At 41.6% G+C, this 17,912-nt stretch overlaps 1 protein-coding gene across 9 annotated transcripts in view; it reads left to right on the forward strand.

Annotated features, from left to right (window-relative positions):
• The window catches only part of EML1 (EMAP like 1), a 160,945-nt gene that overhangs the window by 119,352 nt on the left and 23,681 nt on the right, over positions 1-17,912 (forward strand). For 4 of the 9 annotated variants that reach the window (XM_019751589.3, XM_019751591.3, XM_074326939.2 and 1 more), the window contains 4 exons: positions 8,736-8,764; positions 9,954-10,010; positions 12,308-12,437; positions 16,809-16,958. In XM_019751589.3, coding sequence (XP_019607148.2) covers positions 8,736-8,764; positions 9,954-10,010; positions 12,308-12,437; positions 16,809-16,958 — 366 coding nt within the window. The remainder of the gene's footprint in view (positions 1-8,735; positions 8,765-9,953; positions 10,011-12,307; positions 12,438-16,808; positions 16,959-17,912) is intronic. The other 5 variants (XM_019751593.3, XM_019751592.3, XM_074326940.2 and 2 more) reach the window with 2 other exon arrangements.

Here is a 17,912-nt window from a genome sequence, read left to right on the forward strand (position 1 = left end):
GCTGATAGTTGCCAAAAGGGAAGTGGGTGGGAAGATGGATGAAATTTAAAAAAACACACCACAGAACCAAGATACCTTGACACTGGGGGTACCGGTCCTGAAAGTCAGGCTTTAAAAAAAAAAAAAAAAAAAAAAAAAAAAAAATATATATATATATATATATATATATATATATATATATATATATTACATACAAAGTCTCAAAAGCTGGAATTACTTCAGCCTGCTTATCAGCACTGTGGCAGCTGGAAGACGGCATATCTTCAAAAGCAAAAAGAAGAGAGGAAGAAGCTGGTCTGCAGGTTGTGTGTGATTCAGGAAAGCTCATCACGATGCAAGTGAGTGAGGATGATGATATTAGAGGGGTCACTTTGGATCTGGCCTGATTTGTAGAAGAAGCAAGTCATTCACACGGCCGACCGAGGTTTAACTGGTATCGGTCACAGATTATTGGCTGCAAAGCTCACAGTTGCCACACACTCAGTATAAAGCTGTCGTTAGCACGTATGATGCTTTTTGAAAATTAGAAAAAGGCTCCTTTTACTCAAGAAAAGGAATTCCACATCAGGATATATATATTTCTCAATAATAATAATTATAGCAAATATAAAGCCACTCCGTATAAATTATACACATCTTACTGTTTACCCTAAAATAATAATGGCTTTGAGATCCTGAACATTCACATTTTCCCAGATATAATAACTCATTTTAAAATGATTCAGGTTTTCTTTCATAGAAACTATATTCTTTATGATAGTTTCAGTCTTCTTGCTTCTGTATCTCATTTTCTTTGGAAATGGCCTCTGGATTTGACAATCTCATATGACATTGTAGACTTTTATGTTAACATTTTACAATACTTTGCTGGTAACAAGCCACAAAATTTTAATAGCACTTAATCTTTGCACTGACCAAACAAAAGCAGTATATAACAATGTAATACTTACTTTATATATTATTGATGGTAAATGAATATTAACAATTATATAGTGATTTGTGTCTTAATAAAGTACTTATTGAATTTAAATAGAGAATCGACAGTAACATTCTGATGAATGTCCTGTACTAATGTAGCTAGTATATTAATCCAATAAGGAATTTTTTAATTGAAAAAAGTGTGTTTTTCACACAGAAAAACAGCTACAGTTTATGTTAGATGTCATTAGACTGATAAACTGTTTCAATTATAAAACTGGTTCACCCTTTGTAGTTCTGTCAACTTTGTAAGCAGGACACTTTCCATCAGAAAGTTTTGGTAATGGGCTGATTTTGTTAGAACAAGAAATGTTTCAGCCATCTGCTAGAAACCTTGTTGTAACGAACATATCAACTTCCCATCTTTGGAGTCGACAAATATGAAAAAAAGTTCAAAATATTAAAGTTGTCTACCCTATGAATGTGGTCCCTTCGATGACCTTTTGCAGTGCACAACCTGAACACCTATACTGACCATTTTAGCCAAACTAAGAGGTCCAGAACCACTGAGCTGGATACTGAGCTCCATCCTTTCTAAAGCTCTAGCATCTGATGGAATAGTCTTTCGAGTGATACCTCGAGACCCTCAGATTTGTTCTTCTTTTACTTTAGCGTCACTGCAATCTCAATGTTAATTCTCAGCCGAGGGTTCAGGGCCCTTCATCTCTTGGCTCCTCATCCTCTCTTGTGCCCTGAGGTCCAGCTCTCACTTTGCCCAGCAAGATTTTTATTCTTTTTTGAGATAATTTATGTATTACACAAGTAACGTGTTTTAGGAAACCCAGATGCACAAAAAAGAGGGAATGGTTATCACCTATAATCTCACCGCTCAGAACACACAGCTAACATTTTCTTACATTTCCATCTAGTTTTGTTTCTAGGGTGTAGTGTATCATTTTGACATAAATTATACTCTTCTGCATATGTCTTATAACCGTCTTTTTCTTTTACTCTATAACTATCTCTTTGTGTCAGTAAATATACTCTCACAATGTTATTTTAGGTCACCATTTATTTTAGTTGTGGATCACCACTTATCTAAATGTACTTTAGTCAGACATCCGGTTACCAACAAGATTTTTCCAGTCCGATCCGACCAGCCCAACATCTAGAACAAGGCCTGGTACATAGTAAGTGTACAGTAAACTTTTGTTGAATAAATATTTTTGCCCCAATCCATATAACAGAAAAGGTTAAAAGGACAGGGTGGTACAGCCGTCAGCAAGTGTTAATCCCAGCTCTGCCCCTTCTTGTTGTGTGACTGTGAACAAGTTCGTCTCTTTGGGGTTTCCTCAGTGCCAGTAAAAATACTACCTACCTCCCAGGGCTGTTTTAAGGATTAAATAAGATCATGTACGTAGAATCCCTTGCACAAGCCTGCCTACTGTTGGCACAGCGTAAATGGTAGCTGCGCTTATCACCTTCTCTCTTCCCAAGTGTTGGAACCGATGTGCACACACCCCTGCTCCTGCCACTCCCCAGTCTGGAAGTGCCTCTCTTCTTTGGGACATTTTATAGTCTTCCAACTCCTGTTTCTGCCCTCACCCCACCCGGAAGAGGGAGGACTCAGAGGTTCTGGACGTTTCTATCACCTTACTCATTCAATTCCACAGCAGTGCCTACTTACTGGGCGCCTACGACTGTGTTTCCCCGAAAATAAGACCTAGCCGGACAATCAGCTCTAATGCGTCTTTTGGAGCAAAAATTAATATAAGACCGGGCCTTGTTTTACTATAAGACCCGGTCTTATAAATATGAGACTGGATATAATATAATATAATACCGGGTCTTATGTTAATTTTTGCTCCAAAAGACGCATTAGAGCTGATTGTCCGGGTAGGTCTTATTTTCGGGGAAACATGGTATGTACAGAAAACAGTTTAGAGCTCGGTGAGAAGTGGAAGGATTTGTACACAAAGATTCATTCTCTCAACAAACATTAGTGACACGTGCAACTGAAAAAGCCAGTTTCCTTAATTTCCAAAGGACTCAACACAAACCAGTGAGAAAACAGACAACAGTTCAGTAGAAAAATGGGTAAAGTGTTTGAAAAGGCAGTTCACTGAAAAAGAAATACAAATACCAATTAGCTAATGAAAAAATAATCACACTCAGTCTCAAAGAAATGTAAATCTAAGTAAGAAGATAGCATTTTTAGAAAAATCTTTTTATTGTAAAGTAAAACAGATACAGACGACCCACACAAATGCATAGCTTTGTGGATTACACATCTAGCACTAGTAAGGGGAGGGTTTTCCTTCTACTGAGTGGCACATGTGTGTGTCTGGAAATTTGGCAGGGAAGAATGCTTGCATGTGTTGGGAGGAACTCCAGTTTATCCTTCAAGGCCCAGCTCGGGTTGCCCCTTCCTGTGGGAAGCCGGCCCTAGCTCTCAGGTCTGAGTTAGGTGCCTTTCAGGTTGCTTTGTACCTGCCCATGAACTTCATCTGTAACTGTAACTTCTTCCCCACTCCCCCCTCGCCCACACCCCTTGCCCTCCTTGCCCTCACTTAGCTTTGGGAGGAAGAAACTGTATCACTATTCTTTGTATCACTGGTACTTTGCATAGTGCCTGGCACACAGTAGGTGCTCAGTAAATATTCGTTGAATGAATGAATGAATAAAAGGACATTATATATTTAATTTTAAACTAAGAGCTATGTAAACAGCACCACCTATTGGTGGATGATTTTAACGTTACATTTTAGATTCTGAAACATTTTGCACTAGAAATTGGGTGACAAATTAGGCTGGCTGGCTTTCTTTCTTTCTTTCTTCCTTCCTTCCTTTCTTTCTTTCTTTCTTTCTTTCTTTCTTTCTTTCTTTCTTTCTTTCTTTCTTTCTTTTTTAACTGAAGAGATTGTTTCATTCTTCAGGGCCCAGGTTCATTTATCTTTTACTATATATTAAACTAATAAGTTAACACTTATTAGTTATTTTTATGTTGTTCTTGTTTTGAGGTGTTAGGCGAAGAGCCCAGAAATACATGTTGGCTCTTGTCAGTGAAATTAGGAGGAAGAAGGAAGTAATATTAATTGATAGCCATGCATTGGGCACTTTTTCACACAACTTAGTTAATCTACTTCTCGCTGGTTTTATCCCCGTTTTGTAAAGGAAGGAAACAGGCTTGTGGGGGTGAAACGACTGTCTGTGCTCCTTCCGCCGTGTTGAGCTGGAAGTATTGGTTGGAAATGTCTACGAAGCCGTACTTTTTGTTTTCAATAAAGTCTCCAGTGACTTCCAAACATTGTGAATAGATGGTTCCTAAATGACCCTATTTCAAGTAAAAAGCTGCTGAAGGGCAATTTATATAAACAAGCATCACTTCCGTGGTAGAATATTTTGACTTCCAGCGGAATTTCATGTCATCGCGTGAAGTCCTTTTCAAAAGGAGTTATGAAGTGCGTGCTGAGAGCTAAGGTTTCATAGATGGCTAAGTCACAGAGAAAGAACGTTTCACTTTGAGAGGTTCTCCTCTTTGATCGAGCCTTACCGGTCGTTTTCAAGCGCAGGTATGTCTGCTCACACAGCATTTGGCCCGTCAGTTCTGTTCTAATCCTGGTTGCCCAGGGCGCCCTGTTACCCAGCCAGGTAGTGGCTGAGCCCTCTTTCGGGAACTTGGGGTAAATTAGGTAACAAGTGAAAGTGCTGCGTGGAGGTCCCTTCAGGGAGAAGGACGGCAGTGACTGCTCGTTCTGCGCTGGACTCTCCTCCTTACAAACACCCCGTCTGCACTGTAGCAAGTGGGAGTTTTAGCAGATGAAGAGGAAAACAGGCCCAATGCGATAGTCCCTGCACCCAAAGCCCACAATGAACATTCTCTGGGATTTGCCGCTACGAGACGGAGAGGGCTGTGACTGCTTCATGGGTGTGAGGGTGGGAGCTTTTCCTTGGGCCAACTGTCTGGTTTCGTCCTGCTGCCTCCAGATCCAGCCACTGGTCTGATGAAGACTCCTGGCTACCTGCATCCTCTGTGAGGCCCCGGGTCCTGCTTAGTGCTTGTAAGAGTCCTCAGGACAGTCTCCTGAACCCACCGGCCCAAGGGACTGGGAGCCCCGTTCTTCCAGCCAACCTCCTTCCTGCCAAAACACAGCAGTAAAATCCGTCCCGGATTGCAACACTGTTCATTTTGCAGATATTGGCCTCAGCCTAGTGTCAGAATAGCCAAGAGATGAGGGTTTACTTGCCAGAGGGGAAATCCTTGCTCTTTCCTCTGGCCTTACTTCTCTCCTGAGCTCCGGGGGGGGGGGCATCTGTATTGACGCCATACTCAGAGAAGGATGAGTGACATCTCATCTGGTCCCAGTGCCTATTCACTGCCCACACAGAGCCATGCCCTGGCTGTCGACGCAGTCTTAAGTCACCCACTTAATTTTTCCATTTAGCTCACACCTAGCAGTGGGTAATCAGAGACAAATTACATAACACCTCGAGAGGCCATCCTCTCCTGTGCCAAGTGAATTCACAGCCCAAGCACGTTTCAAATAGTGCTGGGTTTGAGGGCCCACTCTCAACTCCACTGACGGGGAGTTTGGGAAAGGACGTGTGTCCAGTGCACGGCTCCAGTTAGCTAAGTGCGACCACAGGCCACACTGTCCTTAATTTTGGATCATTATTATCATCACACGTCCTGGGGGTTTGCCCTTCTCTCCACAGCCGGGAAGATTCATTGTCAGGTTGCAGGGGTGTGTATTGATAAAACTTGCACACATGAGTGACGTTTCCTCTCCCAGTTACTCTTCTTCCCTCTCAGGAAAGATGGTGCATTGGCAGGGATAATGGATTCTAAAGTAAATATAGTATTTTTTTCTATAAAAATTGAACTTTCTAAAATAATGAAATATAGCAATAGTATGTTTTCTACATACAATATACCAAAAAATGAAGCAGAGTTTAGAGTAAGTGTTAAAGAAATGTGAGCACATTAGAACTGCCTGGTACCTCTCTCAGTGATCTTCAGGCGTCAACACACACGCTGCTTTTTTCTAATCTCACGGAGACCGTTCATTCTGCGTGGTACGTTGCTGCAGCGTCACAAGTCCCGGGGCCTCCCTATGTTTGGCGTCCACATTCCTCTACAGATTAAGAGGAACATGATCTGTAATTGCTCTTTTCCTTCTCCAAAGAACGTTCTGGGTGGCTTATTTCCATGTTCATGGCTTCTGCATCTTTCTACTTCTGTGATCAAAGTCGAGATGGAGAAAATAGCTTCCTGTCTTCTGATTGCCCACCTGGCTTCCTGTCATCATGCTTTGCAGTTTTCTGTTTAAGGTTTTCCTCTTGTGTCCTTACCCTGCCTGTGAGTGTGATAATACACAGTATAAAGTTCGGAGGGAAGGCTTATGCTTCCACTTAGAAAAGCACAAAAATGTCGCTACCCCACAACCATGAGAACAAGCTGGGGCATCTACAAAACCATAGCTATTTTAAACCCACCGAAGTCACAGAGTAACGTGATGAACTAAAGTCCAAAAAGTGACAAGCCCATCTTAGGAGGGACAGGCCGCACAGCTGCGGGAAGAGGGAGCCTTCGTGGCTGGAGTAAGAAGAGAGCAGCTGAAAGCTTATAATGAAAGGCTGCGTGTGGACTGCAGGGTAGTTTAGAATTCCTGGGACTCCAGGCGCAAGGGGCATCGTCACACACTTACCCACCCCTTTTCCACAGACCTCCAGTGAGCTGGTGGCAGAGATTGAGAGCAGGACGTGAGTGCAGAAAGACACCGCCCCTGAGGCACAGGCACGGCCTGCTGTTGTCTGAGGGCAGAGCAGGAGAAACGAGAGAGACCTCCACATGTGGGCCTTGCATAGGTGCCAGGCTGTGGCTGCCAGCCCTGTAGGAAGGATGGGGAAAGCAGGGAGAGGCCCTGAGCTGTGGTGCAGAGTGCAATCTGAGGTCCTGTTGGGAGGACGGAGGGGGACGCCCTCGGCTCTGGGCCTCACACCAGGTTCCAGGCAGCAGTGTGTCTGGCTGTGGAGAGAGGCAGGACCACCTGCCCACACACAGACCCGCTGGGCCTGCTGCAGTCTGAGGAGGGAGAGCTGAGAGGAGTCCCACGGGCTCCAGACCTCACCTCGTTCCAGCCTGCAGCAAAGCCCAGACCTCCGCCCTCCTGGCGCTCACCTCCTAATGGGGAGAAGCAAACGACAGGCGTGGCTAATGGTGCTCCAGAGAAAAATAAAGCCGACGGGGCTTGCGGAGGGTCGGGGAAGGTTGGGAGCAGGGCTGGCTGAGCTGGCAGAGTGGAGCATCAGACGACGCCTCCCGGGGAGTGGCTCTGAGCACAGACCCCACGCAGGGGCCATGTGGTTGGCTGTGGCACTGGCGTCCAGGAGGAGGGGAAGCTGGGGCAGAGCCTGACACGGGCTCCTGGCATGTGGGAGGGACAGCTGGGGCAGGGTGGCTGGACTCAGTGACTGAGGGGAGAGCAAAGGGAGATGGGGCGGAAATGTAAAGGGGTCAGAAAGGTTGTTTAGGGCCTTCTAGGCCGATGTAAGACTTGGGCTTTTCCACTAAAAGGAGGTGTCAAGTGGTCAGAGCACTGTTTTCAATGACCAAAGGTATAGAGTTCAGAAAACTAAGCCTGTAGCAGACCCAACTACAGAAAACACGTTTGAAGAGAGTGCAGACACTTCTAAAGCGTCAGTAAAGGTTTCCCCGGTGGACTGCATAAAATTCTCTGCAAATCAAGGATATTAACATATTATTTATTACATCCTGGGGTTAAGGGTAATTTTACTGGCGGTGTTTCCCATTGTATTTCAAGTTTAAAATAAAGGAGAGAGGTCATATTAGAACTACATCTGCTCAGGTATGTTTTTTAAAATATGCACACACGAAATATCTATGAGCCTCTACAGGCCCCCTTAGGTGCAGGTTTCATTTATCAATATGTCTTGTTCTGTGTCTTAAAGCGAGAGGTAATGGGGAAGTAGGGTCGTCCAGTGAAGACGGCATGGACGTTGGAGTCTCACAGGCTTGGGCTGAAGAACTGGCTTTAAATCGGGCATGTTTCTTGCCTGAGCAACCGATTCCTCGTCTGGCAGGTGGGGGGGGTGACCATCTGTCCCCCAGGTGGCTGTCAGGGGCAGGCTGTGCTGTCCTGCGCAGGGGGACTCCTCACGCAGGCTTGTCCAGTGGGAAGTTTGCCTCTGGGGACGACCTCAGTCCATCTGTGGCCCGACCTTCAAGGCTTTGGGCATTTGGGTTCCCAGGTGCAGTCATGGGGTGGTCTCAGCCTGGCCAGAGCCCACAGTGGGGCCCCCACATCTCCAATGAGATGCCCCCGTCCCCTGCTATTCCTTACTCTTGCCTCTTTTTCACCGTCCCCTCTCTCGGCTTGCTCACAGTGGCCACCCTGCTGGGAGGTGATTCCAAAAGTCCTCACCCAAAACACCCTCTGTCAAGAATTTGCTAGGTGTTGTTTTTTTTAAATCAGTGCTGTCAATCATCTGTCAGAGGAGCCTGGGGCAGAAAACAAACCTTTCACACATTTAGGCAGGGCTGTTCCCATCGTGACCAGCCAAATGGTTTCCTTCTCTGAACACTTACTTGCTTCCAATGATGAACCCGGGATTCTGGACATTTCTGTTCACACTCGTTTGTTTTTGCAGTCACATGGTTCTGTTTCTCTTGCTAATGTGTGTCATTCCTGCAGGACGTGTGACAAAGCACTGCAGCTAACGACTGTGGGGTCTCATGTGAATGAGATGAGCCCCCCAGCCTCCCTTTAAAATCGGGTGTTCTTTTCTCTCCACAGCAAACCCAAGGAGCCTGTCTTCAGCGCGGGTAAGTAAGTCTCATTTAATTTTGTGCGGGTGCCCCTCACTCACCTCCTCAGAACCTGCAGCACAAATAAGTAGCTGTTTCAGGGGCCAACTTTTGACGCGTACAACTTTGGTGCTGTGTCGGGGCTGACTGTCAGCCTGTCCCTGGGCGTCCCGCGGCCCAGGTCACGCAGAGACGGCCCTTAAAACCGTCACAAAAACTAAACCCATTGCTGACCCCCTTGAAAGCTGATTTAAGATACCTCAATGAGGAGGCAGGGTGACATGCCACCCACATCCATACTGTAGGGGTTTCTGGGTTAAAAGACTTCTGTTGCCTCTGTTATTCCTTCCTTACTAACGAGGCTCCTGTCAGCAACACGTGTTTCTCTGAAAAGGAAAGTTTCTGATGCATCAAGCCATAACTTTGTCTAAAAGTAGCTTTTTTTTTTTTTTTTTCCTGCCTTTGATTTTCCTAAACTGCAAACTAATAGTTCATTATATACCTGTCCATATGCCTTTTTTAATACATTTTATAATAAGGTAGGTGCTATTATTAGGATATTAACCTTATTTAAAAGCGCGTTTAAAATGCAAAAGAATTGATAAATATATAAATTACTTAAATCAATTAATTTAATTTAATTTTTAAAAGATTTTTATTAAAATGTAGCTAACATACACTATTATGTTAGTTTCAGGAGTACATCATGGTTATTCAACAGTACCCAGCTGGCACTATACAGAGTTATTACTGTACTGTTGATTATATGCTCTGTGCCAAAGAACTGACCACCATGACAAGTCCAGCAACCACCTGACACCGTACCACGCTATCACCATATTATTGACTATGTTTCCTATGCTGTATATTATCTCCCCATGACTTATTTGTTTTATAGTCAATTCATTTAATTTTAATTTTTCCAGATTTTTCCTTAAATTCAGAAATGAAACATAAAAGTCAGAATTTCGTGTTTCTCAGCATGTGCTTTAGTCTTTATTTCATTTTCAGGAAGCGTGAAATTACTCCCTGAAAATGTAAGCGCCATAAGCCTGCAGACTAGGTCTTGAGTGTACTTGTCAGAATCCCGGCAGTGTGTCCAGGTGTGTCTGCCAGGCGGCAGGTGGCCCCTCTGAGGGCCAGTGAGCACCCTGCTCGTGGAGCGGCAGGCAGGGCCCCTGCAGTACTTCACCATCTCTTTATCTAGCACTTCTGTGTCTGTCTCCGAAAGCTCAAGGGAAGCGCCGGGTGACACACTGCAAAGGTAGGCGGCCTTTCTGAACAACCTCATAGCTCTCTGAGCAAAGCTGTTACCAGGCTACAGAAACCGTTTTCATACAGGCAAACAGAGTCTCTCCTTGTATGAAAATGTTTTTGTGATGCAAACCACGTGGATTTAAGTTAAAAGCACTCCTGAGCCTGGACTTGGATGGGTTTGAATGAGTAGCTGTAATTTGGATCTTGATTGATTATTGGCTGATTGATTACAGGAACTTTAAAAAAGTCTGTATAAACCTTAAGAGAGCTATAGGACAACCCTTGGATGTCTACTGTTTGAAATGGTCCCTGCACCGCTGCTGGCCTCTCCCCCCGGCACCCCTGGGTATGGTGGCTGTGTGCTGTTCTCCTAACATGCCTGAAAAAACATTGCTTTCTCTTGCTGCGTTTTGATTCTAGACATAGGATGTCTGAGTTACCAGTACACGACAATTCCAAGACTAAATTCAGTGCTTTTTTTGGCTAGTCCAATAATTTAGATTTGTGCAATGAGTAAGCTGCCTCAGTCAGGAGGACTTTGTAACCAGCCCGTAACTACAGTCTTCTCAAGGAGGTATTTCGTGTATTCTGGAAGTGGCGTTGTCGGCTCTTCATTCCTACTCTGCAGTCTGTGATTCCTCCCTTACACAGAGAATTGATGGAGTCACTTTTCTGTTAACTTTAAGCTCTGTCATGCCTGTACCTCTTTTTACTTCTGTAGGGCCACTGGGTGGGTGCGTTTAGGTTCTTTGGTTAGTCACACAGTCTGATGAGCTTGGATCTGGGTGAAGGATTAAGGAAGGAAAGAGGTCTCAGGCGAGGAGAAGAGCATGGATGGGGCATAGAGCAAGGTAGATGTGTAGAGTCAGGAAGAGACACGTCTGGCCAGAGAGGAGAATCCATGTGCCCTGCTTGTGCAGGGCAGTTTGACCCTTGAATCCAGCAGGTAAGAGAGCAGGTGCAGGATTTTGGATGGAGACTCAGTGAAATCCAGTTTGTACCTTAATGGGTTTGGCAGCAGAATATAAGATGACCTGGGGGACTGGTAAGAGAGCCTGCGCTGACAGGGTCTCAGATGGGCTCGTCACAGTGGATCTGGGGAGGACAGAACCAAGTGCAAATACTTAACAGGAGGATCCATAGAACACGGGGCCGCCACTGGCGCACTGAGCAGGAGTGAACACGTACTGGTTGTTATTTAAAAGTCCAACTTCATATGCAGAGTGAAGAGTATGTCACATGCATGCATTCAAGACCTGAAGTGCATGCACACGGTAACAGAACGGGGATGGCCTCTTGATTGTTAGGCAACGTTGCATGTGACACTGTTTGAAAATCCTTAGGACTAAGACTTACAAAACTAACTCGTAAACGTGGTACCTAATGGTACTGTAATGATTTCATGATGCTCCCTCCCCAGTTTCCTCTCTGTGGATGATTTTTCCGTTGAGTAATGTACAGATATCCTGGTTCCAACTGTCCCATTTAAGTGCCACTAAGGCCCGGTCCTTTGCTCTCCAGAAGCAGCAGAATGCAGCGCGTTCTGAGTCAGAACCAAATTCATCAGAAGCTCACAAGATATTTTCTTTGGTCTTATCATGTCCTAAAAACGCTAGCCAGAAAACCCTCAGTTGTTCCTTTTTAAAAGTCCAGGAGTCGCTCCATGTTGATATATTATTGAGTTTTACTTTTGTCCCCACAGTTTATTAAAACATCAAAAGTTACTTTATTATCAAAATGTTTGCGCTAGAAAGTTTTATCTCCCAGTTCCTCTCTCTAATGGGTCTTTCCCATTTCTAGCTTTTCCTTGAGCATCTTCCTTTTTGCATGCGTCCTAGCATGTACTTCTGCGGATTCGGGGTTCTTTACACTTGAAAACATTGTCCGATGTAAGAGATACATAAAGATACATTTTTACATTGCGATATAACAAGCCACTTTAAATGTTGAAGGATACTTTATGAATTTTGATATCGAAATTGTATATACATTGAAGTCAATAAAAGTTTTCAGTGGATTTCTTGTATTTGTTGTAATTTGGGGGGGCTGGCATTTTCCCCCCTCCTGATGATAAAGAAAATATAAGCACTAAAATCTCTCATGGAAAAATAATGGAATCTAGTTCTTTCCTGCTTCTTAAAATTTCTTACAATAAGTCCATGGACTTAAGTAAGCAGAATATCAAAAGTAAACAAGATGAGGGTAAAGATTTCACTTTTACAGTGAAAGGCTAGGGAAGGCTTAACATAGCTTTAAGGCACTGGGCACTGAGATATCTTACTGACATCTCTGTTCTTTTCGTAGAAGAAGGATATGTAAAAATGTTTCTTCGTGGACGCCCTGTCACCATGTACCTGCCCAAAGATCAAGTGGATTCCTACAACTTGGAAGCAAAGATGGAACTGCCAACCAAGAGACTCAAGCTGGAATGGGTGTATCCTTTTATTCATTGACCAGGTCTTACAGCTGATCAGCTGAAGTTACCAGTTGATGAATGCTTTTGGCTTGAAGTTTAACTGTTAGAAATTCATAAAACTTAAGTGCTCTTAAGCTTCTAAAAGAGCAAAATATTCTACTTACACTAAAAAAATTAATTTAACAAAATTGGCCACATGTCAGAACCCAGTAGAGTCCTCGCAAGGGAGTCCCACAAGAGCTGCTGATTATGGGGACAGTGACTTGTCATTCCGTATTTGTGGTTCTTGCTCAAATACATATACTGTATTTTCCTGAAAAGAAAGTACTAAAATGTCATATGATTGTCTGACTGATTTTTTTGTGGGTTTTTTTTGAGTCATGGGAAGATGTATCCCTAGCATCCGGCCTGGATTTTAACTTTTATGATAAAATAAAGTTAGTGAAAAACTTATAGAAAAGAAAGTTTAGCGAAAATAATCACACATGGGTAAAATTTAGGATTCTCATGAAAATAAAAGTGCTGATTATTTTTCATAGTAACTGTCATATACTTAGTCAACTCTTCGGGGACCAGTGGAAAAGCCAGGAGCTTTACATGTTTACAAGGAAACAACAGTGAAAATGCAAGAAAACACTGAATTTATGCATGAGAAAGTGAGATTATCAGAGGTCGACACTACACTGTGCTGGCAGAAAGTTTCTAAACCTGAAGGAAGGAAGAGCCATCCCCTGGAAGGAAGCACTCACATTCCTCCTCAAACCAAGTAGGGACGTGGCCAGCCATGGGGACGCGACTTCCATATTAACACTGACTAACTGAAGAAGTGACGTAAGAGTGTGGATACCCAAGTATTAAAGGGAAGAGTACAATTAACGGCTTCAACAAAATCGACATGGAGCATAGATATAACATCACTTAAAAATATAATATGAAGAAACGTCCCACTCCCCAAATCTAGACCACAAAATCTGACTCAGCCATATGACTAAGGGTCTTGAATTCAAGCTGCTGGGATATAGTGTGGGATGTGGAAAGTGAATGAGTTTCTGAGAAGAAAACACTGAAAGACAAGAAAGTAGAGCCTGGGAAAAACGGTGAATGAAGTGTTGGTTTTTAATTTAATTTACTTTTTTCACTTTTTGTTTACTTTTGCTTCACTTTACTATTTTCTTATTTTTATTTTATTTTATTTATTTATTTTTCAAAGTTGTTCCATTATAGCTCCAAAAAATGTTTTTGAAGCTAAAAACACTATTTTAATTTTTAAAGATTTTAATTAAAATATAGCTAACATACAATATTATATTAGTTTCAGATGTACATCATAGTTATTCAACATTTATACACCTAATGGTCATCATAGGTCCAGCAACCATCTGGCACCATACCACGCTATCACAATATTATTGAATATATTTCCTGTGCTGTGCGTTATATCCCCATGACTTACATTTTTTTTAAATTTATTTTTAACATTAGAGGACGCCTACAGAGGCCACCTTCCAGTCCATGCAGATTCTAAGACAAAGAGCAAAAACCCTTTCTCTACCCTCAAGCAAATATTTACTGAGTACCAGTTTAATGTGATGCTCTGAACACAAATTATAAGAAGTTCATTTAAATTGAAACTTGTAATTTCAGTTAGAAGAATTACTAGTATATTTGAAATTATGGAATCATATTCTTTGGAAATTTTTTAGAATTATCATCTGTACCTTAATTTCTCCCCCCAAATACATACTTTTTTTTATGTTTTCAGATTCAGATGTCGTAGCATTTACCTGCACCTATTTGGGAATCCATTTTGGCACACGTAATTGAAGTGATTCAGTTCTTTAAGTCAGTAATGGCTAAATTGATTCGATCAGATCTGGAAAGTATTCAAAACACATTTGTTTAGCCAACTCCCTGTTCATATTTTAGAAGATATGAAACAGTGGCATTTGCTCCAAATAAATGGTATTTTTTGCCAGGTTATTTTTTCACATCCAAGTTCATATGATATTTTGCTCTCAAAATAGTTTTCAAGGTTCGGAAGTGTATACATGCCAAGATAGTAACAGAAGTAATTATCCTAAGGAGCTGGGCGAATGGTTGGGGCAAGGAAGACCTAATTTTTTTTTTTTTTTTTTGTAAGTTCTAGTGTATTTGTTATGGCATAAAGTATTATTTTATACATTAACTCAATTTTACAGTAAAAACATTCTATGTACAATTGTAAAGACCTAATTTTTTTACCTTTTGTTTGTATGTGTGTGTGGTTTGTACCTTTTACAAGTACTTTTGTAATGTAAAAGATCTAGCTCTAAGATTATAGTAAAAAATAAACTTATAATTGACTTGCTGAGGTACGTAAAAGTCAATTGTCAGTATCTTAAAATTTCTTTTTAAATACCCTAAAACATAAGGAACTTCACAGCTCGAAGTTTTTTCTTGGAATAGGATTGATAACCTCACACTACTTCATATGTGGAATAATAGTAACATTTTCACATATATTAATATTTAGTTTTCCAAACAAGCTACAAAAGCCACAAACTACGATCAGGATTCGATTGATTTCCCAATCAGGATTCTAGAAGCAGGCTGAATCTCTTATTAATCCACAGAGTAATGGCCACTTCTGTTCCCAGTTGTAGCTTCATGTTTCAAGATGACGACATGGAGAGTTAAAAGACGACAGATTCACTCGGCTCTGTTGTTCCTTCTGATTCTAGTTCCCAGAGCCTAGCCCTCGCCTTGGAAAGATCAGAGATTCGAGAGCGAAAAGTGAACATACTAGGGACTCTTGTGATAGCTCAGTAGATCTGAGCAAGTCGTGTGACAACGTTAACCCAGGACAGGCAGCAGAAAAGAAAGAGAAACAAAAATTGGTGTGAAACATTCCAGCATTCCTGGGAATTAGTGTCAAACTGCAGCTTCAGGTGAATTTAATTCTGGAGTCAGGGTGGTAGGTTTAGCAGAATGTTTTGGTTGTCAGCCTTTCAGAACACCAGCTTAGCAAAATTTAAAGGCAGAGTAGGTGTGAAGAAGCATCCACGTAAAATTCCAACAGTTCAACAAATAAATTTGTTCCCTGGCTGTTGCTTCCCAGATCTGTGATTGATGAACTAAACTGAAAAGAGTTCATTTCCCAGTGATTTTACGAATGCTGATCAGTTACCTTTAGTAAATAAAATAATAAGTTATCATTTTTGATCAAGCTGAAAAATTCGGCTTTCCAAATATAATACTTTCTAAAAACAAAACTTTGTACTGTTAAAAAAAGTATGTACTATATTTTGCCATGTATAATATGCACTTTTTTGCCCAAATTTGTAAGGGAAAAATAAGGATGTGCATTATACATGGGTAGGACTAATTCCATATCTATATAAATGTTTTTAATTCTTTTATTTATACTTATGAGTTAAAAGTGTAATTAGAAATCAATAATGATATCCGTATGCAAAATAATACCTTGGAATATGATAATCGGTTTTGTTGAACTTATGATGAACTTGCAATGATGAAGAGTTCTTGGTCTTCTATGATGTGTAAATATCATAAATTTGTTATCCGTACATAAAATTTCTTGTACCGTATATCTGTTCTTATGTTTTGTAATTATTTGTGTTGCATAGAATTTCTTATACTATGTTAAAAAATAAATGCTAGGGCCGGCCCAGTGGCTCAGGCGGTTAGAGTTCCATGCTCCTAACTCTGAAGGCGGCCGGTTCGATTCCCACATGGGCCAGTGGGCTCTCAACCACAAGGTTGCCGGTTCAGCTCCTCGAGTCCCACAAGGGATGGTGGGCTGTGCCCCTGCAACTAGAAAACGGCAACTGGACCTGGAGCTGAGCTGCACCCTCCACAACTAAGACTGAAAGGACAACAACTTGAAGCTGAATGGCACCCTCTACAAGTAAGATTGAAAGGACAACTTGACTTGGAAAAAAGTCCTGGAAGTACACACTGCTCCCCAATAAAGTCCTGTTCTCCTTCCCCAATAAAATCTTAAAAATAAATAAATAAATAAATGCTAAAATTCCTTTAAAATACAAAAAACAAGTACCTAAATATAAACAAATAAAAGTTTGAATTAAAAAATTAAAATGAAAGATTTTTTTTTTCCCCTGAAAGTTTGGTCCAAAAACATGGGTGCGCATTATACACGGCAAAATACTCACATTAAGTCAATGACCAATTCCAACTGTATTGCCTGCCTATATGGGAGGGGAGGGTCAGATATATTTGGCAGAGTATTTACAATTTAATGTTATTTAAATTTCTGAAATTGATGGCAATAGTCACATAGAATTTTATTGCCTATGCCTGTTCAATAAAGCTGATGCTTTGCCAGGTGTTAAAAGGAAAACAAAATGTTTTACCTTGACATACACGAAGCTACGGCTACCGGGGCCGCGACTGTCGGAATAACCTGTATCTGCTTCCGACGGGTGAGACGGTGTATTTCATCGCGTCAGTGGTCGTGTTGTACAACGTGGAGGAACAGCTTCAGAGGCATTACACCGGCCATAATGATGACGTGAAGTGGTGAGTCCTCCAAAACTGGGGCGCCTGTGACACTTGTGACACAGTCTTAGTAGAAAGGAGGTCAGTGCTGAGTTCGTGTGATACTACGTGAAATACTTCCATTTTTATCGACATGTTGTCTTCCAGCAAGCATGGATGCTGCCATTGTTCAGAGAAGATTTCAATCACATCAGATGTTAAATATTAACCTTATGCTATTTTCCATTAAAAGTCTACACCTGAGAAGAGGTAACAGGTACAGTGGAAATCAGATTACTGTTATGTAAATACACATAGTGGAACAGAGTCGTCATTTTTATTTTATTTTTTAGTGTTAAATGACCTTTACAAGTTCTTCAAAATTAGTAGTAAGCCATTTGTTCCACCCTCCAGTGGATTAAAAGTGTATTTCAGTTTCTGGCATTGAAATAAAGAGAAGAAAAGGGATCTGAGAAAATAGGATCTTTGAGAAAAGCTCTTCATGTCTGTATCGTCTACTACCCTGTTTCCCCGAAAATAAGACCAAGCTGGACAATCAGCTTGAATGCGTCTTTTGGAGCAAAAATTAATATAAGACCCCATCTTATTTTACTATAAAACCGGGTCTTATATAAGATCGGGTCTTATATTAAAATAAGACCGGGTCTTATATTAATGTTTCCTCCAAAAGACGCGTTAGATCTGATTGTTGGCTAGGTCTTATTTTCGGGGAAACACGGTAGCTACCTGGCTCTCTAAGACACCTTTTTAGTTTTCTATCCTTACAACACGTAGTCTTAACCAACCATGTTACCTAGACCAATGGCTCTAATAGACCCCTGATTGGAGGCCTTCTTCCTACATCTCATGCTAACAGCTTCTAATTGGGGTCTTTATTTTTTAATAAAAATAAAAATGTTTTCCCTCATGTTTATGTCTGGGTGTGCTTTTCTCATAATTCATTATAGGTGGGTTTTTATGTATCTTGGAAGGATG

The sequence above is a fragment of the Rhinolophus sinicus genome, chromosome 3 (genome assembly GCF_057876585.1).
Source record: "Rhinolophus sinicus isolate RSI-liver-muscle chromosome 3, RSI-T2T, whole genome shotgun sequence".
NCBI classification, from domain to species: Eukaryota; Metazoa; Chordata; class Mammalia; order Chiroptera; family Rhinolophidae; genus Rhinolophus; species Rhinolophus sinicus.